Below are 15,098 nucleotides of genomic sequence, written 5' to 3' on the forward strand. Positions count from 1 at the left end.
ACATTTCATATGGTGACTATCTGATTAATATCGGTCTTTCCTACTAGAATAGAAACTCCGTGAGACAAGTGGGATCGTGTCAAGGTTTTTGTTTTTGGTTTTGGTTTTTTTGCTGGAATAAAAAAAAATATCAGAAAGAATAAAAAAGACAAAGTAGTTTGCCTAAGTACTACCTGAGATCACTGAATTGTTTCTCTAAACTGCCTAGGTTCTATATGCATCTTTGAATAAAGCATATACTTTCAACAACAGCCAAGCCTCTCTTAGACGGTTCAAAAAGTGACTCAAATAAAAACCATCAAGCGACTTTCTGTAGCGTCCTGACAAGTTTTTGTACAGTCCTGGCCAGTAAGCAATTGTTGGTGGCCTCTTGTGCTCTGGACCACTGTGTTTTAATGTAAATTTCCTTTTCAGGAAGCGTTTTTAATGTCCCTGGGATGTGCAGAAATCTGTTCTGATTTTATGTAATTTTAACAGCAGTCTTAAAAGTTAGCGATTCATGCAGAACTGTGACTTGATGATGGTTTAGAACATTTTTCCCTCCTGACAGGAGACCTATCCTGGGAAAAATAAAACATCCCAATTCTCATTAATGGAAACAGAGCTGAACAGACAACTGTAGCTGTTGAAGGTTACTGAAACTGCCAGGAAATTCTAAAAGCAAAAACAAGGTTGGGCTGGCAGATTAATGGGCCCGAAACATAAAACCATGGAATTTCTAATGTTAATGGACATTTCTGTCAATATTTATCTAGGCACTTTAAGTTGTATATTATAGAAGAGATTAACTAGGGGAATGCTCACTTTACAAAGCTAGATCCTAATGAAGATGTGTTCATAATGCTACCTATCCAGTTTCCAGCTTTAGGAGGGGTGTTCCAGGCTTATTATTCTATTTACTAAAGATAATGAGCCCACATATTTCCTCTATTATGGGACAGTGAACCTGAATAAAATTTGCTGAACTAATGCCTCTTTATGCCAGAAGAGTGTCAGGTTGGATTTAAGCCATCTCCAAAGCTGCTCCCCCCCTTTCTTCATCCAGCAATCCATTTATTCATTTAACAAACAATCACTGAGCACCTGCTTCATGACAGATTTTTTTTGTTTGTTTTTCAGGAGCTCACGAGCTGGTGGGAAAACTAGGAGGCAGAGCGAAGTATCGATACGATATGATAGTACGATACGAAACAGTAAACACTCCCCTGCTGGTAAATACCAGCTTTTCTTAGAATGCACCTGTAGGGGAGAAGCTGCCCAGACACCTCGTTTGGGGAGTTTGATGAGCAAGCCTGCATCCTCCCATGCTGTCCACCCCAGCTCAGATCAGCACAGCTCTCCTTAGCCCTCCTTCCCCCCACACCTACCAGGGCATGGCCAGGTGCTGCTGGTAAGCCTGTGGTACCGCCCTACTAAAAAATCCCAAGCTTTGCCACCTCCTTCCTTTTGTAGTGTGGGCCTCACCGTGCTTCTAAACATCAGGGAGCTTATCAATGACCCAAGGGACATCCAATGTCTTAAAGAATGTCACTCAGCTTTCAAAAAACATGACTTATATTTACTTAAGTTTAAACGCTGAAGTCCTCATAGAGTATACTCGGGTATGTGTTATGGAATCAGAAGCATGACAGGAAGCTCCTTGAAGGAAGCCTTTGACTTCTGTACAAAGAAGGCCATTGGCAAATGTTTGCAAAATTGTTGAACTAACTGCTCTATCTCATAAGAAAATGAGCATTTCTGAACTAGACTATTGGTATTTATTTTGAAATCCAAGGAGCCAAGGAATCAAGGTGAATTGCTCTGTCCCTGCATAGATTCTACAAGTTCTTCGGGGCCATGTTACATCTACATGGATACTAAGCGAAACTGTGAAGAAGATAACATTGTCCGTGCCTCCCTTTACACTCCCCACTTAGTCATATAATCATGTAGATTTATTGAGTGCTTACTATCCGTCAGGCACTGTTCCAAGTGGTTGGGATACACATCGCCGCAAAAAATTCAAGATCCTTTTAATGAGTGCCCTGTACCTGGGACTGTGTTCATCACCTGGAACAATGCAGTGGACACTTAGCACGGCATCAGTCCCACAGAGAAACTGCTTGCAAACACGATAACATTAGAATGCAGATATCACCAAGGTACCATATACCTTACCTTGTAATGAATTGAAGATGGAGAAGAGGTACATAAAAGGGACATTTAAGGGTCCCCAGGCAAAGAAAGCAAAACCCCACGTCATGCCCAGCAGAAACGTCAGGCTGACCACACTGCGCAAGTTCCTTAAAACCTCTTCGCGCAGGGTCCGGTTGCTTCTTTTGCCGTTTCTCCCGCAGATTTGCACCATGACCACGATGAACATGGCAACATTCAGGAAAAACATGACTCCAAAATACCCAGCACAGGTCACATAAAATATGACTGGATCCTGAATCCAACAGCTTGGAGAAGAAGAAGAAAGAAGAAAGAAAAAGATTTATTACCGTGTTCTGTTTACCTAAGACTTCCCCTGGCTTAGTTTGGACTTCTGCAGATTTCACAGCTGGGCCTTTCTCGGTGTCTTTAGACAGTCATTTCATTTTCTCGGGCCGTGGTTTCTTTTTTGATGTTTACACGTTTTTTTTGTTTGTCTGGTTTTTTTTTGGGGGGGGGGGTGTTTTAGATAGCCATCATCTTAATATCTAGTTATTTAAATCAACAGTTAAAAAAGAAAATGAAGTAGCATCTTGAATTCTGACTTTATGTGAAGACACTCTTGGCTCCCTCGAAACCATGCCTAACCCCCCTTTCTCTTATGTGACTGCATTCCAAGAGTGGGAAATTTAAGTACTCATTTTCTCAATTGCTTTTGCACTTAAGTGGTGGCCATGTGGACATTTGTTCTACAAAATGATATGGAAGCAAAATCTGCTACGGGATTTTTGGGAGAGCTATTCTCAATAAACTGAATTGGCAAGGCCCTCCTTTGTTCTTTCTGCTTCCAACATGAATGCAAGGTCTGGAGCTGCAGCTCTCCCTTTACATCTCTGAGGCAAAGGCCAAGATCACTGCAGAATCGCTGGCCCTGACATTTTCAGTCATGAAACCGGTGCTGGCTATTGCCTACTTCTACATCTCTTGTCATGTGGAAAGAGCCAGTTCCTACTTAAGACACACATGATCATGGATTCCATTACTGCTGCAAAATAATTCCTGTAAACATAATTAGCCTAGTTGAGGCAAGACCTGATTGGAGAACTGTGATATTCCCACAGGGACGCTTCTCATGAACGGTTAAAAAGTTTACACCAATTACATCTTTATGAGATGAGGAGGAATATACTTGATATTCAGAATGGTATATATAGATCAGAAAATAGATGAAAGCAATTTATTTTTTATTTACATTTATTTATTTTGAGAGAGAGAGAAGGAGCAGTGGAAGGGTGGGGGGAAGGGGAGAGAGAGAGAGAGAATCCCACTAACTGTGCAGAGCCCATTGTGGGGCTTGAAGTCACGAACCATGAGATCATGACCTGAGCTGACATCCAGAGTCAGATGCTTAACCGACTGAGCCATCCCAGGCACAATGAGATGAAAGTAATTTAAAAACTATACCATGTGTGTTAAGTTACTTTCATCTAGGGGCCTGGGTGGCTCAGTCAGTTAAGTGTCTGACGTCAGCTCAGGTCATGATCTCACGGTTTGTGGGTTCAAGCCCCGCGTCAGGCTCTGCGCTGACAGTTCAGAGTCTGAAGCCTGCTTCAGATTCTGTGTCTCCCTCTCCCTCTCTTCCCCCATTCATGCTCTGTCTCTCTTTCTCAAAAATAAACATTAAGAAAAATTAAAAAAAAACATACTTATATAAAGTGTCCTATGAGTAAAGTCGACAAACACCACAATCTGCAGATGCCCCCATTCCTAATTAACACCATCAACGTTCTTAGGTGCCTCAGAAATTGGATCATGTATTTAAAGCAATTAAATTCAACTTAAAATTCTCAAGTAAACGGCTACCATTCTGGGTTATGTGTCCCACACCAGCACGTTACTGCCACGAAGGCAAAGGCTATCTTGAGCAAGCTTGAATCCCAGAACCTAACGTGATTCTCGGCATAGAATAAATGCTCGATAAATGACAGCCGTTGATGGCACAGCAACTTACTAAATGTACTTTAAAGTCCTGTGAGACTTGACTAACATACTTGCAAAATTCCCTTGTTTAGGAACTGATGCATTGACTTCTACTTTTAATATATCTTATTATAAAAATCCCTCAAATGATGCTGCTTATCTCTGGAGCTAATATTCCTTCACATACAGAAGTCCCCCCTTAGGATCCTGAAATGCCTGACCTGGATCCTTTATTTTCTGCTAGTTCTTGTGGGGTCTTTTGAGTGCTGCTTTGGAAAGATAAGAGAAAGAAGTCCATGAGGGAACGGGGCACAGATTGGACACTGACTGGATATGAACGAGTTATCCATGCATGAAATGCGCACAGAAATGTGGCCTCAGAGGCCTCATCTCAGGAGTCAGCTCTTCGTGCATCAATAATTCATTCAATCAACAGATATTTATTGAGGACCTCTTATTGGCTAGATAAAGTATGAGAGAACTGCCAGACATGAACAATATGCAAATCTTGGCCTCAACGATCCCACAGTGTGAAGGGAATTTTCCAAATACAAACACTGATTTGATTTTCTTGAAGATGTGTGCGAGTTTAAGGAAAGGGAGCCTTACAGAATCTCCTCAAAAAGAATGGGTCTTCTGAGCCTAGCAGAGCATATAACAGACTTCCTTGTCAGTCTCCCAGGTGACAGAGCACAGGTCACCATGGAAAAGCAGCTCACAGGACAGGGCACCCAGCTGAACAGCTGCGAGACAACAGAGACCTCAGCTAAGGCGTGCAAATGCATTCCAACCTTCCAAAATACGAGGCTCACTACTGGCCTGGAAACTTGTACTAAACTTTAGGAAGCAAGGGATATGTACTCACCACAAACAAATTCCCAACAAGTTTTTATTACTTACAATTCATCGCCTTGTTCTTTTCCATAACTTTCTTTTCCATAGACCTCATTTTGGTTTTTGCTTGCGAGAACAATGGACACGATTAAGGCAGGCAGACCTGTTACAGAAAGATCATGACATAAGTGACTTTTCTGAAGCATCTGGAACTGTTTGATGTGACTGATAATGGCAAGGGGGAAAAAAGAAGAGAAAGAAAACCCTCCACATCACAGAAACAAATGTTTTCAAACTGACAACTTGATTCAAAACAACAATAAAATTCCCTCTTTGGTTGTTTCACACCAAACATCCAACTGTAACTGGCAACAATTAAAACCCACTCTTAAATGACAGATATTTAAGTATTCTGTTTGTCTACTGGCACTCATGAGCGAGCCAAAATCTGGTTTATTCTGAATCCTGAAGCAAATACACATTTTCACGTATATTTCACTGGGGAAGGCCACACCACCCTAATTCCCTGAAAAATGCTTTTAGTGCCTCTGAGAATGGTGGCAGCACCTTGGAAATGTCCTATACTTCTATATCGACAGCTGCCAAAAAAAAAAAAAAAAAAAAAAGGCTCTAAATGCTTGCTCTGATAAGAGGCCAGATAAAGAAAGGAGTCCATCTAGAAGATTCCAAACAGGCTAATGCTACCATCCATGCCTAGCTGAGGAATCATGTTAAGAAGTTCAAGTCAAGAATTCTGGCTAGTATTCTGGTTGCACACACAAAAATAACCTTCTCTCACTGGTTCCAAAACACGGGCATTTGTTTAGAGGGTGAGGATAGCTAGGATAGTCTGAGCTGGCCTTTATATTTTCAAACATAATGGAAAGGCACCACTGTCTGCCAGTTGCTTCTTCAGACTTGGGTGGGCTGGCGTTGGTCACAGGAAATAAGTTTGTGGTGACTCAGGAGGCTAAAGCTTTTTTCCTTTACTCCTGAATTTAGTAAGGAAGGATGGCTGCACAGTTTTTTAAAATAGCATTCTGGCATTAAAAAATATATAAATAAATAAATAAAAAAGAGAGACAAGGGGCACCTGGGTGGCTCAGTCGGTTAAGCATCTGACTTTGGCTCAGGTCATGATCTCACAGTTCATGAGTTCCAGCCCCACGTCAGGCTCTGTGTTGACAGCTCAGAGCCTGGAGCCTGCTTCAGATTCTGTGTCTTCCCCTCTCTTTGTCCCTCCCCTAGTCATGCATGCATGTTCTGTCTCTCTCTCTCTCTCTTTCAAAAATAAATAAACATTAAAAAAATTAAAAATAGCCATTTGCAACTACGTGGATGGAAATGGAGGGTATTAGGCTAAGTGAAATTAGTCAGAGAAAGACAAAAATCATATGACTTCACTCATATGAGGACTTTAAGAGACACAACAGATGAACATAAGGGAAGGGAAACAAAAATAATATAAAAACACGGAGGGGGACAAAACAGAAGAGACTCATTAATATGCAGAACAAACTGAGGGTTGCTGGAGGGGTGGTGGGGGGGGATGGGCTAAATGGGTCAGGGGCACTAAGGAATCTACTCCTGAAATCATTGTTGCACTAGATGCTAACTAATTTGGATATAAAATTTGAAAAATAAAAAATAAAATTAAAAAAAAATTAAAAATACCATCCCTGCCTTGGGATGTGTATATCAAATCCTCATCATTCACAATTTTGAAGTTTCTTTTAGCAGCACTAGTCTTTTGAAATAGGATTTTCCTCTGAGAACCTGGCAATTTCCGTGACACTAAAAACAGAACCAAAACTTTTGAGGCGGCTTACCCCAGCCAATGATGCAGAACTTCAGTATGTATCGGCGAATGTAAGTGTTAAATACTTTAACCAGGGCAATGTACATGTGAATTGCTTCTAGCCCCATCCAGGTAAAGGTTGCAAGAAGGAAGAAATGGAGCAGGACAGCGACAGCCATGCAAAGGGCTTCCACGTGAAACGAGGTGATCCAGCCATCCAAGAGGAAGAGGAGATTCAGGAGCAGCAGGGCTGTGCTCAGGTTCATCAAGATCTTGGAGGGATAGTCCCTTCGCAATTTCCTGCAAAGGGAAACAGGAAGAGGAGAACGAATAATCTTTTAACCACAGGTGGTAAATTCCTATCTTCTATAAAGCTCTGTAATAGGTTACATAGCATCATTTTGCAATGCAGCCCCACCGGAAGGAAGGGACTTGTGAGTATTTAAAGATATTTATGAGTATTTGGCAAATTATAACTTTTTTTTAATATTAATTTTATTTCAAAGCTGTTTCTAAGTGTTTTCCAAATTTCCAATTAGTTTCAACAGATTGAATTTGTTTTTTAACTCAAGAAAAATTCTAGTTATAACAATGAGATTTTTGTTTAAAAAAAAATTTCCCTAAAATTTTGGAAGGTTTCTTGATTTTTAATGAAGTGGGGATCCTTTTTTTTTAAAAAAAAAAAAAACAAGTTTCTGATTCAGGACTACTTTTATAAGATCTGTGAAGCACAAGTTTTCACCTTTTACCAGGTAAAAAAGCACTTTATACAATTTTTATTTATATGTTGATCAGTTCTTCCAGGTTTGGGGGCCTGGGTGGCTCAGTCTGTTAAGCTTCCAACTTCAGCTCAGGTCATGATCTCACAGTTCGTGAGTTCGAGCCTCGTGTTGGGCTCTGTGCTGACAGTTCAGAGCCTGGAGCCTGCTTTGGATTCTGTGTCTCCCTCTCTCTGCCCCTCCCCTGCTCGTGCTCTCTCTCTCAAAAATAAATAAACGTCAAAAAACTTAAAAAAAAATCTCTTCCAGGTTTAAATGAATTTTTCCATAGAAATACAGTAATTATAAATCAAGGTTCTATAGCTAGAAAATTTGTGTTGCATGATATATGTTATGAGAAGACTGTACATTAAAGTTGAACCACTCCACACAATTCAAAAAGTATGTAAGTGTCTTTAAAAGCAAAGGCAATTTTCTTATTCACATTTTAGGATAGTTAAGCACTGGGTTTTGACAGATAAAAAATACTTACTCAAAAGCAACATATGTCAGCAGAGTTGCTGCTGAAAAAATGGCAGATATCCCACACCCAATATAGGTGATGAAGGTGAGAACTTTGGTGTTTGTTGCATCTATCTGTGAGGCAGTTCCTTGAAGGTCCTATATAAGACACGGGAAGCAGCTGTTAAGAATCTCTTTTCATGAGAATGGTGTTTTACTAGAAAGTTCATTGCTAGCACTTACAATCTTAGCTCAATCTTAGGTGGAAAAACAGTGCAAATCAATATGGAAACTTGTGTTTATTATACTCTTACAGATCATTCTATGAAACCAAAGCATAGCATTACTGAGAGAGTTCCATGTTGCTTTCTATCATTACCTTGTAATCGAAGCTCTTTGCACACCGGGATAGCATGAAGAGCAAAAACACCGGGTTGGTCGCCCACCAGAAATTGGGGAGGAGGTCACTGCCTTGGCTAACAAATGATCAGGCCCCTTCCTCACATTTGCAGGGCTAGCGGCACAAGTACAAATGGAGGCCACCATGGCCAATGTGAGCCCTCAGCACACATTGGGTTCTTTTTGTCCAGTGCGGGGCGGAGTGGGGGGGGGTCCAGCCAGTGGACACCCAGAGTCAGGTACCTCTGAGCTTAGTGCTGAGGATCTTAACTATGGTTATTTTAAAGCTTGGTATGTACTGGGTTAGGCAGTCTTTATTTTTTTTCATAAATAAGAAGGCATTACAAATTTTTAGGTCATAGTTATTTATTTATTTATTTATTTATTTATTTATTTATTTATTTATTTAAATCTCTGTAGACCTGAAAGGGCACCATTTAAAGTGTTAGGGGCTGTGGAATGGAAAGAACTGAACACTTCCTAGAATATTAACATGAAGTATTAATTTCACTGTGCAGAAGCAGATTTACAAATCTGGGCCTGGTAGGGAAATCTTTATTTTCCTCCTTATATAGGGAAGTGGGTTAGGGATAAATCTTGAGTTAAGACCATCCACTCAATCCTGGTTGGAAGATAAAGACACTTCCAATGTGCATGTTAAAAAATGGAGTCTTCTTGGAGAAGGCCATATTCCAAACAGGATGTGAAATTTGGGGTCTTAAATTATGAAAAAGAAAGTTTGTTTTAATAGGCTTTTCAGTCTATGTGTTAATTTTCTTTAATTTTCATCAAAACGTCCATAAAATTTGTTACTCACACACAAAGACTCCAGTAAGTGGTGTCTACATATGAGTATGTATATGTGACATGATGATGTGGGATTGTTTCAGGTTTTACTGACACAGTAAAAAACAGGTAACAGCACTTCAGTGGCTCCCAGAAATGCACAATGGACGAATTCAGCAGATACAGAGGCCCAGGGTCAGAAGGGGCTCACCCAAACCTTCTCTCCAAGGACTCTCTCCAAACACTGGGAGGACTGGGATTTCCCTGGCACATGGGATGGGGTTCAAGTCGGTGCCAGTGGACTCACCAGATAGGCCACCTGATCGACATTTTGGTTACTACGGGATTTCATGAAACAGAGAGATGGTCTTGAGGAATCTTCAGGTGACTCGTCATCACCTCTTGAAAACCTATGGCCCCCATCTAGGTGAGGCAGTAGACTTGCAAGCCACGATTGAAACCACAATTTAAAATGTAAGTTAAATATACATTTACACACAACTCTCACATTGTTTTGTACTTCTGAGAATGAAGAATATGAGAATATTTTTTCCTCTGAACTAGCCAACACGAAAATATACTAATGTGAAAAATCTTAAACTACGAAGAAATGTAGTAGGGGACAGTAAATCCATCATATGTTAGTATATTAGAAAATAGAATTATGGGGCTGGGGTGCATTTTTTTTTAACTTCTCATACGGTAAATGTGTCATAGGGCAATTTAGACTCTGGGAATATCTTACACAAGTTAATAAAGAGTTTGTAAATCAAGAAAGACTCTTAACAAAGTCCTGGTGGTCTGGAAAAGCTGAAAGGATGTGGGCACACCTCCAGGAAGGATAAATTCTGGAAAGTTTTTCTTCCAGCAGTTTATAATCTTATAAGAGCAGCCAAGGTGGAAAGGATAGTACTAAAAAATACATATATTCACATATATGTAAAACTAATTATTTAATCAAATGGCAACAGAAAAAGACACAATTACAAATTCACAGTAAAATTCAAACAATAGATGAAGAAACTGGTCATTAAAAGAAATGGTAAGCCAAACTTTGGTTACATATAAGTCACCACTGTAAAGTGAACTGTATTACTGTTATCTATTTAACTTATACCTACAACATACACAGTCATGCTCAAACACACATGCTCATACACACACGTACATGCATGTACATGCACACATACACAGTTCAAATAGTTAAATGAATTAAGCTAAAGCTTATACCTGAATGAGGATGATGCAAAGTAAGTGATTTCTAAGAGAATGTCAACTGTCAGTTTTGGAGAAAGGAGAACATGGCAGTTAAAACTGAGGGTGTTTTTTTGTTTTTATTACTTAGGGAAAACATACCATAGTTTAATTGTTCATTTTCATGCTCTGGCAGTAAAGAAAATATTTGTATTTTGGAAAAGTTAAAAAGTGATTTGCTATGATTGTCACCTTTTGAAAGGCCTTGTTTTTATCCCCCAGGCCATTTATGCAGTGGACGGTCAGGAAAATTATTTTCAGGCTTGCTATATGGCAGTGGCCATGTACATAGGCCAAGTGGGTTCGTGAGCCCAATGCCACACCCCACAGCCCCTCACCGCTCCCGCCCAGTCCCGTGGGAAGTGGGGGTGAGACCTAAGGGAGGGGAGAAACATAACCATTGTGATTCCAATTTAAAGAGCTTTACTGACTCAGCACACACTGCTGCCATCACCATTAAAAAATCCTTTGGTAATGATCCTTTGGAACTATACCAGATACCAGAAACAGTGGCTCTGTTAGTGTGGAGGGAATGCTGCGCACCAGAAAATTATCTCTAAGAGCACAAGTGTATCAGACATAAAGCAGAGGTGTTAAGTCTGTGGATGAAAAATTCAAATAAGTTGTTGCATGTAGGGTGGCTCTCAAAAATTTGGTGGGATGAGAAAAAACATGTTAGTGTGATCTAATTTTGGTTTAAAACTGTTGGACGGGATGGCTAATGATATAAAAACGGGGCCACAGAAGAGAAGGAAGGAAGGAAGGAAAAAGTAGTATGAGGGCCTAGTGGTAAGAGACATGTCATGCCCATCAACTCTCTTGCAGGCCTGAGGTCTCCCTGTTGCCTTAGTCCCTAGTCTGTCCTAACAGGCTGTGCTCTCCAGCAGGGTTTGGAGGCGCATAATTTTGGGTGACCACTGGATCACCTAGCCCAGTACCTGCTATAAAGTCACATTCAAAATAATGAGTGATAACGCAAGAACAATATTTTATAAAACTTTTCACAGTTCTTTTCCATGTTAGTAATACCAACATTTTCTTCTTCTTTAAATTTTCTCTTTCTCCCTTGTTTCCTCTCTCTCCCTCCTCCTTTCCTCTCTCTGTCTCCTCGACTCTGTTTCTCTCTTAATTCAAGGGTCTCATGGTGATTTTCTGTTTCTAGGATTATTTATCATCGCTGTTAAGACAATAGAAAAAAAAGGTAGGGTCTTTTCTATAATTACTGTTACGTATTTTAAATATGTGATCTCTGCTAATTAGCAAGATTCAAGGCACAGATTACAATTATCAGGAAATAATTCCCCAAACACATCATCTAAAAAGGCTGACTTATGAAAAGAAGTATGCCTTCCCAAATTATATCATTTCAAAATGAGTTTAGAAATTCCTCCCCTACCATCAGAACTCCAAAGTGTGTGAGGTGGTTACATAAGCAGACCGTCTCGCTCTCATCTGAACCTCTGTGTGCCACACATCCTGATGTGTTCCAAAATCCAGAACCTTCTGTAAAAGGAAGTCCACAAACAGTGTGAAAATAATAGCAGGCCAGTTCCTTTTCTATAATAGACATTAGCTTCTTCAGGAAAATATGCCTCAGTCTCTTTTGCCTTAAGTTTAGCAGTAAAACAGATACTACTCTTAATTCTGCCAATACTTAGCATGATTTAGATTCCCGGAATCATGGAAGGTTAGTGCTGGGTTGGCAGGAGAGTTTATCCTAGTCAGTGGTTTGCAACTGCGTTCTACTGAAGTGCCTCTGGGGTCCTGCAAAAGTCTGATTCAAGTTTAGGTTTTAATGTATGTATTACAAAATAAACTTCCATGAAAAGAATATCCCCTTTTGAACATATTACATACAAATGAAGTCTCTGAAGATCAACATTTGTTTCTGTGCGTCTGCCTCTGCTTTTGTAGACACGAGGACAGAGGTCTGCATTCTTGTAACACACTATTGCATACACGGCAACCATGCAGGGTGGCAACTTATTATAAATGCCTTTAACGTACCTTGTCTGACTTTTATGGCAGGATATGGAATATGAGTGACTCATATAATTAAAGAATATCTTAAGACTGCAAGGTGATATCATTTTTAATTATGTGTCCAGTAAATCAGGACTTTCTCAAAACTGTGCAACTAGAAACCAAACAATAAAAAACTTCCCAGCTATGATAAGGCATATCGAAAACAGGGTCTGGACACCTTCAGACTCCATTTCTACCAGGCAGCAGCCTGTACTGGGGCTGGTTTGATGTGGCCATGATAATCCCCCTGCAGATCCCCAAGGGAAGGTGACTCTTATGGGGTAGAGGTGGGAGGTTCATAGCTTGTCCTTCCCATCAAAGAGATCCCCACACCTTATACCTAGTAACTCATCTGTTACTGTTGCCTTTTTCTCTTAATTGTCCAACATCATTTTGGAAGGAGTTCATTTCTTTCAAGTTATGTGTGTGTTTGTGTGTGTGTGTGTGTGTGTGTGTGTGTGTGTGTGTGTGTAATATAACCACTTCTAAATTTATAATCCTTTAGTACGCTTTCTCTGTAATATGAGATTCTGGAAGCTGGATTCTAAACTGCATCCCTCATACATATCAAATAGTCTCTTTAGAGATGTCCTTCCAAGAATGAGCTCATATCGACATTCATCAAAACATGGCAATAAGGGACGCCTGGGTGGTTCAGTGAGTTAAGTGTCCGACTCTTGATTTTTGGCTCAGGTCATGATTTCACTTTAGGTGGGGTCGAGCCCCGCACTGGACTCTGCGCTGACAGTGAGGAACCTACTTGGGATTCTCTCTCTCCCCACGTCTCTCTGTCCCTATTCCGCTCATGCTCTTTCTAAAAATAAATAAACTTTAAAAAAAGTTTTTAAAAACAGGCAATAAAAACACATAGTGTATTTTATAAATAATGGAAATCAAAGAGGTTGTTTGGTTAAAAAAAAAAAAGTCAAGTTTACTTATTTCTTCTTGCAATGAGTAAAAAGTTACAGAAATTAAGGTTCACTTCCCAAGCTACCTACGCTAAGATTTGCAGTCCAGTTGCCATCATACTTACACAGTGACTCACTCTGGTTAGGATGGAACGAAAGGAAATGGGGGTGTTGAACAATGTTTAAAATTCAGTTGTTCTTAAGACAGCCAATATTTTAAAACTCACCATTTTTGTTCAGATCCCAGAAGGCACAGATGGGATGAGGCACTGCCTATATTAACATAAGAATAAACATGTGAAATTGTGTTTAAAATAAGTGAAAAATCTTATGATCTGAATATGGGAAAGGAGTCAAAATGCTGAGGTTTTTGCAAAGAAATAGACCAGGTTTAGTCATGCCAATACCACCTAAGAATGGCAGGCGGTCCGGAAGGATCTCCTGTCCCGAGACACTGACTGCAAATCAACCGTAGTCCCATAAGGAAGCACGCCTTCCATTTATCTATATGTCCTGTCCTAAAAAGCTTTTCTTGGCATTTATCAAAGCTCTTTACATTGCAATTTCACTTCATCTCCAGAATTTTCCTTTATGTCTAGATTATGTGCCCAGAATTAAAAGTAGGGACTCAAACAGATATTTGCACATCCATGTTCACAGCAACGTTACTCACAATGGCCACAACACGGAGGCAATCAAAGTACCCATGGACGGACGATGCATGGATAAAAAATGTGGGAGATATACAGAGAGAGAGATATTTAGGTCTCTCTCTATATAAATATATAATGGACTATTATCCAGCTTTAAAAAGGAAGCAAATTCTGATACATGCTTCCTTAAAAACGTATGAAATGGATGAACCTTGAAAATACTATGTTAAATGAAATAAGCCAGTCACAAAAGGACAAATACTATATGATTACAATTACATGAGCTGCCTCGAGTAGTTAAATTCACAGAGATGGAGAGTAAGATGGTGGGTGTGGGGCCCAGGGGAGGGGAGCAGGGAAGCGGTTACACGAGGGTCTGCCGGTTTCAGCTGGGGACCACAGAGCAGTTCCCGAAGTGGATGGCATCATGAATGTGAAAGCACTTACAAATGGTTAAAACAGTAAATATGATTTACGCATATTTTACCACAATAAAAAAAAAAAAATTCTTCATGGATGAAGGCACTGAAACAAGGGACGCCAAAGGGTAGAACAACGAGGTCTCAGAGGGCCCAGTGACAAAGCAAGGCTAGTTCTTAGATGACTTAACTTCCAAGCCTTAGTCCTTATCAGCCAGCTTCCTGCCTGCCTGCTTCCTGCCTTGCCTAAAAATTGCAGAATCAAGAGAAGGACCCTCTGTAAAAGAGGGGAAAGACTGTGCCTAGCCTCACCTGGGACCAAAAGAAACCCCATATAATTTTATCGAATAAACATGATAGGAAGGGTAATGAAGCAACAACAAAAAAGCAACGTTTGCCAAGATTTCAGATAACAGCTAACCTCTCAAAAAAAAAAATGAGTTAACTCTGCCCTCTTTCCCTTCTGCTTTCCCAGTAGCAATAATTTCTGACTTAAAAAAACAAAACAAAAAAACAAAACAAAAAAAAAACCAAACCTTTAATGGCAGGATTGTGCAACTGCATCTGTATCTAATTTCTCGAAGTAATACACTGTTTGTTCCTTAAAAAGAACGGCCCTTTTTTTCACTCCTGTTCTCCCCATGTCTGAATCCTAAAGGGGATGAATCCCTCCATTTGCCACCATTTAC

At 40.0% G+C, this 15,098-nt stretch overlaps 1 protein-coding gene across 1 annotated transcript in view; it reads right to left on the minus strand.

Moving 5' to 3' along the window:
* ADGRG6 (adhesion G protein-coupled receptor G6) overlaps positions 1-15,098 on the minus strand; it is a 142,582-nt gene that overhangs the window by 20,817 nt on the left and 106,667 nt on the right. Inside the window, exons 17-22 of the mRNA XM_047102840.1 lie at positions 13,565-13,610; positions 11,801-11,907; positions 7,997-8,124; positions 6,777-7,045; positions 5,014-5,110; positions 2,158-2,441 (exon numbers count right to left, since the gene is read on the minus strand). Of these exons, the coding sequence (XP_046958796.1) occupies positions 2,158-2,441; positions 5,014-5,110; positions 6,777-7,045; positions 7,997-8,124; positions 11,801-11,907; positions 13,565-13,610 (931 nt within the window). The remainder of the gene's footprint in view (positions 1-2,157; positions 2,442-5,013; positions 5,111-6,776; positions 7,046-7,996; positions 8,125-11,800; positions 11,908-13,564; positions 13,611-15,098) is intronic.

This window comes from Lynx rufus, unplaced genomic scaffold (genome assembly GCF_022079265.1).
Source record: "Lynx rufus isolate CCGP_SWC_20201006 ecotype Redwood Valley unplaced genomic scaffold, mLynRuf1.p SCAF_6, whole genome shotgun sequence".
Taxonomy (NCBI): Eukaryota; Metazoa; Chordata; class Mammalia; order Carnivora; family Felidae; genus Lynx; species Lynx rufus.